The following is a 7,666-nucleotide window of genomic DNA, read 5'->3' on the forward strand; positions in this document are numbered from 1 at the left end:
TGTGGGTCCTAATGCCCCAGTATAGTGAAGGGGACACTATACTGTCAGTGAGTGCCGTCTTTCGGATGAGACGTTAACCCGAGGTCCTGACTCTCTGTGCTCATTAAAATCCCAGGATGTCCTTTGAAAAGAGTAGGGGTTTAACCCCGGCATCCTGGCCAAATCTGCCCACTGGCCCCTGTCAGTCATGGCCTCCTAACCATCCCCATATCATAATTGGCTTCATCACTCTGTCTCCTCTCCACCAATCAGCTGGTGTGCGGTCTGGCGCAAAATGGCTGCCGTCACATCATCCTGGTGGATGGTGCACACTGGTGGTGGATGAGGAGATTCTCCCCTATGTGTAAAGTGCTTTAAGTGTCCAGAAAAGCGCTGTATTAATGTAAGGAATTATTATTATTATTATTATTAATGTGTTAAATCTTGAGAAAGGGGTAAAATAGGAGCCCTTTAAAACACAAATTTCCAAGCAACGCAACAGAATCATGATCATTTGTGCTGTTCCTATCATCACAGCGCTCATCCTCAGTATAAAGCGCTGCACGTTTCCCCTTCATTTCTCTCTAAACCTGTCTAATTTCCCCATAGTGCATTGTTGATCTCCTCATTTGTCCGTCCGTCATCAGCCGGAGCGCACAGATGTCCACCTGCGGCCGTAATGAGCTGTTAGACAGAGTGCATTTGCAGCTTCATTTGTTCTGATAGCAGATAATCCTCTCAGGCGCAGGAGAAAGGTCGGCTTTCACCTCTATTGCACCGCTGAGTTATGAGACCGTGACTGCTCTCTATTAGGGATTGGATGCGGGGTCTAATCTGGAGAATAATCCCGCCGCATTAATCGGGCCTTACGCAATCTTTTACGCATGCAAGTTATGCCATGAAAGCACTCAAGGAAAATCCTGCAACTGTGCGGTGTTCTAGCTGGAGACTCGCGGTGATTATGCTGACATTAGGACCGAGTGTTTACAGGTCAGAGGTCAGCCGTCCTGCTCATGAGTTTGTTTTCCCTCTCACCATTTCAGTTTTGGGTTTTCTGTTGAAATTTTTGGTGGTTTAGGACTGACGTGGACTGATGTTTGAGCTGTGATGTTGTCTTAGTAGCTGATAGCAGTGATTCAGCAGTGTTCCCTCAGTAGACAGCACTCGTTTCTCACTACAGTAAAGGGCAAATGGTGTTTAGACAGTGTTTATTAAAGGTAAACAGCAGGTTGTGTGTGTGTGTGTGTGTGTGTGTGCGTGTGTGTGTGTGTGTGTGCGTGTGTGTGTGTGTGTGTGTGTGTGTGTGTGTGTGTGTGTGTGTTGATGTATGTGTATGTGTCCATGTATTGTGTATGTGACTGTACGTGCACGTGTACATTGTGTGTGCCAGAGAAAGTGTGTGTTTGTGTGTGTGTGAGAGAGAGAGATTGTAGGAGTGTGTGTGCGCAAACATTCATTTATTTTCCTTCAGTTTAGTCCCTTATTCATCAGGTGTTTCCACAGCAGAATGAACCACCAACTATTACAGCATATGTTTTACACAGCGGATGCCCTTCCAGCTGCAACCCAGTACTGGGAAATACCCATACACACTCATTCACACACACTAATACACTACGGCCAATTGAGTTCATTAATTCCCCTATAGTGCATGTGTTTGGACTGTGGGGGAAACAGGAGCACCCGGAGGAAACCCACACCAACATGGAAACTCCACACAGAAACACCAACTGACCCAGCCGGGACCCAAACCAGCAACCTTCTTGCTGTGAGGCCACAGTGCTAACCACTGAGCCACCGTGCCACCATCGTCCTTTATTTTGTTGTTGTTGTTGTTTGTGAACACTGTTTGCCTGACTCAGAGACAGCACAGTTGGTTTAGTGTCGTTGAGTTGTGTAGTTTGGTGTGATTCAGACTCAGACTCGGCTCTTCATGTGTTCTCCTGATCTCTCTGATGATCTGTGTGCATCAGTGGATCTGCAGGAGCTCTTCTGCTCCAGGAATAGCAGCCGCTCACAGAAATAAACTCTTCACTCGCTGCTTAGCAACCGCTGCTCCTCCACACTCCTCCATCCTGACACTTTCCTCCTTCCTCCACTGTCTGTGCTTTTCATCTATCTATCTATCTATCTATCTATCTATCTATCTATCTATCTATCTATCTATCTATCTATCTATCTGTCTGTCTGTCTGTCTGTCTGTCTGTCTGTCTGTCTGTCTGTCTGTCTGTCTGTCTGTCTGTCTGTCTGTCTGTCTGTCCGTCCGTCCGTCCGTCCGTCCGTCCGTCCGTCCGTCCGTCCGTCCGTCCGTCCGTCCGTCCGTCCGTCCGTCCGTCCGTCCGTCCGTCCGTCCGTCCGTCCGTCCGTCCGTCCGTCCGTCCGTCCGTCCGTCCGTCCGTCCGTCCGTCCGTCCGTCCGTCCGTCCGTCCGTCCGTCCGTCCGTCCGTCCGTCCGTCCGTCCCTCCATTCATCCAATAAACCCGTCCGTCCGTCCGTCCGTCCATCTGTCTGTCTGCTTAATCTGTCTGTCCATCCACCCATTCATACAATAAAACTTCCATCCATTCATCCATCCATCCATCCATCCATCCATCCATTCAATAATAAATCCATCCAATAATTCATCCATCCATCCATCCATCCAATAATCCGTCCATCTATCCATCCAATAATCTATCCATCCAATAATTTATCCATCCATCCATCCATCCATCCATCCATCCAATAATTCATCCATCCAATAATTTATCCATCCATCCATCCATCCATCCATCCAATAATTCATCCATCCCTCCAAAAATCCATCCATCTGTCCATCTATCCATCCATCTAATAATCTGTCCATCCATCCATCTGTCCATCCATCCAATAATCAATCCATCCATCCATCCAATAATTCATCCATCCATCCAAAAATCCATCCATCTGTCCATCTATCTATCCAATAATCTGTCCATCCATCCATCTGTTCATCCATCCATCTAATAATCCGTCCATCTATCCATCCATCAATCCATCCAATAATCCATCCATCCAATAATCCAGCCACCCATCCAAAAATCCATCCATCCATCCAATAATCCATCCATCCATCTGTCCGTCCGTCTGTTCATTCAATAATCCATCCATCCATCCAATTGTTTGTATGTGTGAGTGTGTGTATGTGTGTGTGCGATCATTACTGTTCATCATGGTGTGTGCTTGTGTGTGTGTGTGTGTGTCTGTATCTGTGTCTGTGTATATGGGTGTGATTACTGTTCACCATAGTGTGTGTGTATATGTATGTGTGTGTGTGTAGCTCTCTCATTCACTCCATCATCGCTCTCTCTCCATTCAGAAAACGAAACGCAGCTGTGTGTGTGTGTGTGTGTGTGTAAGGACTCTCCTCCAGTTTGGTTTTATTAGTCCTGCTTTATAACTGAACACAAGGGAACAACTGCACATATTTGGGGGATATAGGGACTAGAAACAAGACTCTCCTCTCTCTCTCTCTCTCTCTCTCTCTCTCTCTCTCTCTCTCTCTCTCTCTCTCTCTGTCTCTCTCTCTCTCTCTCTCTCTCTCTCTCTCTCTCTAACAGTGTGTTGTGTTGTGTTGTGTTGTGCGCAGCCTCAGTCCAACAGTGTGAAGAGCAGCAGCGTCTCCAGTCCTAAAGGAAGTGTTCCTCCTCCTGCTCTGGTATTTACTCTCCTTCCTCTCTCTCTGTGTGTGTGTGCTCTCGCTCGTCCTCTTGCCTGATGCCTCTCCTCTACATCTGTGTGTGTGTGTGTGTGTGTGTGTGTGTGTCCACGTCGGCCTGCCTTCGTCTCAGTCATTCAGCCAGAGTTCAGCATGTTATAACACACTTTAATAATGCAGCTTTGATGCTCAGTGTTAGTCTGCTTTGTGTGTGTGTGTGTGTGTGTGTGTGTGTGTGTGTGTGTGTGTGTGTGTGTGTTTGTATAATACACTTTACAAGAGTGTTGATGCTCAGTGTGAACAGCTGTGTGTGTTTGTGTGAGTGTGCAGATAAAGTGTGTGCATGTGTGGATATGCATGTATATGCATATGTGTATGCTTGTGTGTATGCATGTGTGTGTCTTCATGTGTGCGTGTTTGTCCATAATCCATTTTTGATGCAAAGTGTTTGTGAGAGTGTGTGCATATATGGAAATGTTGTATGCATGCGTGTGTATATGGATGTGTGCGTGTGTACTTGTGTGTATGCATGTGTGTGTACATGCATGCGTGTGCGTGTTTCTGTATAATACACTTTTAATTGTGAGAGTGAGAGTGTGTGCATATGTGGATATGCTGTATGCATGTGTGTGTAAATGGATGTGTGCGTGTGTACTTGTGTGTATGCATGTATTAATGTGTGTGTGCCTGTATGCATGTATTTATATATATGTGCATGTGTGTGTGTGTGTGTGTGTGTGTGCGCATGCTTTTATAATACACTTTTGATGCCATGTATTGATGCTAATGTTTATTTCATTTATTATATATAGTTCATTCATTCAATTTCATTCAGCTTAGCCCCTTTATTAATCAGGGGTCACCACAGTGGAATGAACCGCCAACTTATCCAGCACTTGTTCTACGCAGAGGATGCCCTTCCAGCTGCAACCCATCTCTGGGAAACACCCATACACACTCATACACACACACTCATACACTATGGACAATTTAGCCTACCCAATTCACCTGTACCGCATGTGTTAGGACTGTGAGGGAAACCGGAGCACCCGGAGGAAGCACACACGAATGCAGGGAGAACATGCAAACTCCACACAGAAACACCAACTGACCCAGCCGGGGCTCGAACCAGCGACCTTTATGCTGTGAGGCGACCGCACTACCTACTGCGCCACTGCGTCACCCTATAGTTTATGTTAAATTAATCAAATTGAACCATTTTTAACATTATATTTCCAGAGCTTCAGTGTTTAAAACTCCTCTTAAAGCTGAGGAAAGTCATTAGTTGTGTATTATATCATGATCATCAGTAAGAGGAAGGCCCAATCCCAATTCTACCCCTTAGCCCTTCCCCTTACCCCTCGTTTTTGTGCGTTCACGTGAAGGGGTAGGGGTGTCCAATTCTCTTCATCTTGAAGGTGGAGGACTAAGGGGAAGGGCTAGATACCCATTGAAACAGAGCTTTCTCAGGACCACACATGAAACCAAGGGGTAAGAAAATGTCCCAGAATACACCAGCTACAACGGCAGCATGGTTGCACATGGATGTAAGTGCGTGTAGCTGATCTGGGATCAGTTTATTGTACGGAGCGCGTCTGTCAGTCAGCGCTTATACATGCATTCACTGGTTCAGATGTAGCATATGAAAGGCGATGATCGACGCAAAGCTTTAATGGAAAGAAAGTGGTATAGAATGGTAAAATACAGGAGAATTTCGGCAAAACGTGAAGGTTTACATAAATGAAGTGAACAGGAAGTGTTTGTGGAGAAACAGTTTTGCGAGGGAACGCAAAAAAACTTAAACATAACACAACATAACACAACATAACACTTTATAATAACTACACACTATAAATCATTTATTAAGCATTAGCAAATAGTGAATTCATTATCTGTTAAGCATTAACTCTACATTAATAAATGTTAGTAAGCAGTTTATAACTGCAGCTACACATGCTGTATTCTTGCCTTACAAACACATTAATAATGTGCTTAATAGCTGTACTTTCATACTTTGTTGATGATTTATTTTTCATTACTAAATGAAGTATTGCATTATTTACAAACCAGTTATTTAAAAATAGTTGGTGTTTTTTAAGATCATTCAGAATGAGTTAGTAAATGATTAATAAACTATTAAAATTAGCATTTATAATTCTTATTATTCATGCATATACTAATAGTTAATTTGTATGTTAATAAATGCTTTATTAACTCAACTTCATTCAGTTTTGTGACCTAATCTAAAGTGAGGACTATTTATGCTTTATAAATCCCTTATAAATGACAATTAAAGGCTCAGTTAAATTCTAAACAGGAAAAACAAACATAAACAACATTATTCATACCTATTCATCTGAAGATACACAAATGAAACTGTATCACATAAAAAATAAATCTCTGCAACCTTACGTGAAATAAAATTACTGTACAGTTTAAACACTGCATCTTATTACACTGTTAAATTACTATATTGCTGTTGTTTTATCCAGTTTTATGTTATATTTTGACACTCCTGTTATTCAGCAATGTTTAAACTTTACAGTAGTTTTACTTTTTACATAAGATTGTAAAGATTATTGTTCATTTGATATTAAGCCTTTAATTGTCATTTATAAGGGATTTATAAAGCATAAATAGTCCTCACTTTAGATTAGGTCACAAAACTGAATGAAGTTGAGTTAATAAAGCATTTATTAACATATAAATTAACTATTAGTGTACGCCTGAATAATAACAATTATAAATGTTAATTTCAATAGTTTATTAATCATTTACTAACTCATTCTGAATGATCTTAAAAACCATCGACTATTCTTAAATACAACTGGTTTGTAAATAATGTAATTCTTAATTTAGCAATAAAAATAAACCATTAACAAAGTATGAAAGTACAGCTATTAAGCACATTATAAATGTGATTGTAAGTCAAGAATACAGCATGTGTAGCTGCAGTTATAAACTGCTTACTAATGCTTGTTAATGTAGAGTTAATGCTTAACAGATAGGGAATTCAGTAGATGCTAATGCTTAGTAAATGATTCAGCGTGTGTAGTTATTATAAAGTGTTACCAAATATGTTTTCCCATCACTCCAATCACCAATTTTTTCCCCACCATCACGTCCCTTCCGAGTCTCAATAGCAGCCCATGTTCTGTTGTCATTAATATTTTAATAAATTGTAACAGGTATAACTGTCCGAGATATGAACAAAAGCAAGTGATGACCAGTAATTATTGGCTAGAAATAGCAACAGCAGTGGGAAAGGAGGAAAGTTTATGTTAAAAAGTTTGGAAAAAACCTGAGAGGGATGATTTAGTTTATGCCAACAGAGGCCATGACAAAAGTAGAGACCGTACACAATTACAGAATATGTTTTTCCAGCAGTCATAGCTTTTACACTGATGTATATGTTTGTGGATCAGTCTAAATCTAAAAGAAAACATCAGTATTTTTAGTAAGTGTACTTTTTTTGCTTTTATTCTTGCCATAATAAAAAATATTTGTAGAGCAACTCATATTCTCTTGTGATTAATATTATAATAAACTTTAAATGGTAAAATTGTCTGAGATATTATTGGAGAGAAAAGAAAGAAAGCATTATATATACCTTATGTTACTCACAGTAATCTCTTTATATTATTGGAACATATACATACATTAATCATGGACTAATACATTGCTTGAGTTCATTAGGAAAAGGTTTTGAATAGCACCTGATTGACCAATCTTTTTCTCGTTGTGTGATATGTTATATTAACGGAAGTTCTTATTATGGGGTCATTTACTGTAACATTTTGATCAAGTTCTGCTGACAGGGGAAGAATGGCTACAAGATATTGCAGGGAGGGGGCCTTGCTCCACACTTCCTGTCTACCAAAAAAAAAGATAGCCATGTGTAGGGTCACAAGAATCAGATGGTTGTGAAATATGTTAAAGGTGCACTTAACTATTCAAGTTTTCTGAACAGACAGAGAATGGTGAAGGAGGAAGTACAAAATATGCAGAGAA

At 41.1% G+C, this 7,666-nt stretch overlaps 1 protein-coding gene across 1 annotated transcript in view; it reads left to right on the forward strand.

Annotated features, from left to right (window-relative positions):
- Positions 1–7,666, forward strand: part of LOC130235963 (calcium/calmodulin-dependent protein kinase type II subunit beta) — a 43,741-nt gene that overhangs the window by 23,786 nt on the left and 12,289 nt on the right. Inside the window, 1 exon segment of the mRNA XM_056466492.1 lies at positions 3,587–3,655. Coding sequence (XP_056322467.1) covers positions 3,587–3,655 — 69 coding nt within the window.

Source organism: Danio aesculapii, chromosome 10, assembly GCF_903798145.1.
Source record: "Danio aesculapii chromosome 10, fDanAes4.1, whole genome shotgun sequence".
NCBI classification, from domain to species: Eukaryota; Metazoa; Chordata; class Actinopteri; order Cypriniformes; family Danionidae; genus Danio; species Danio aesculapii.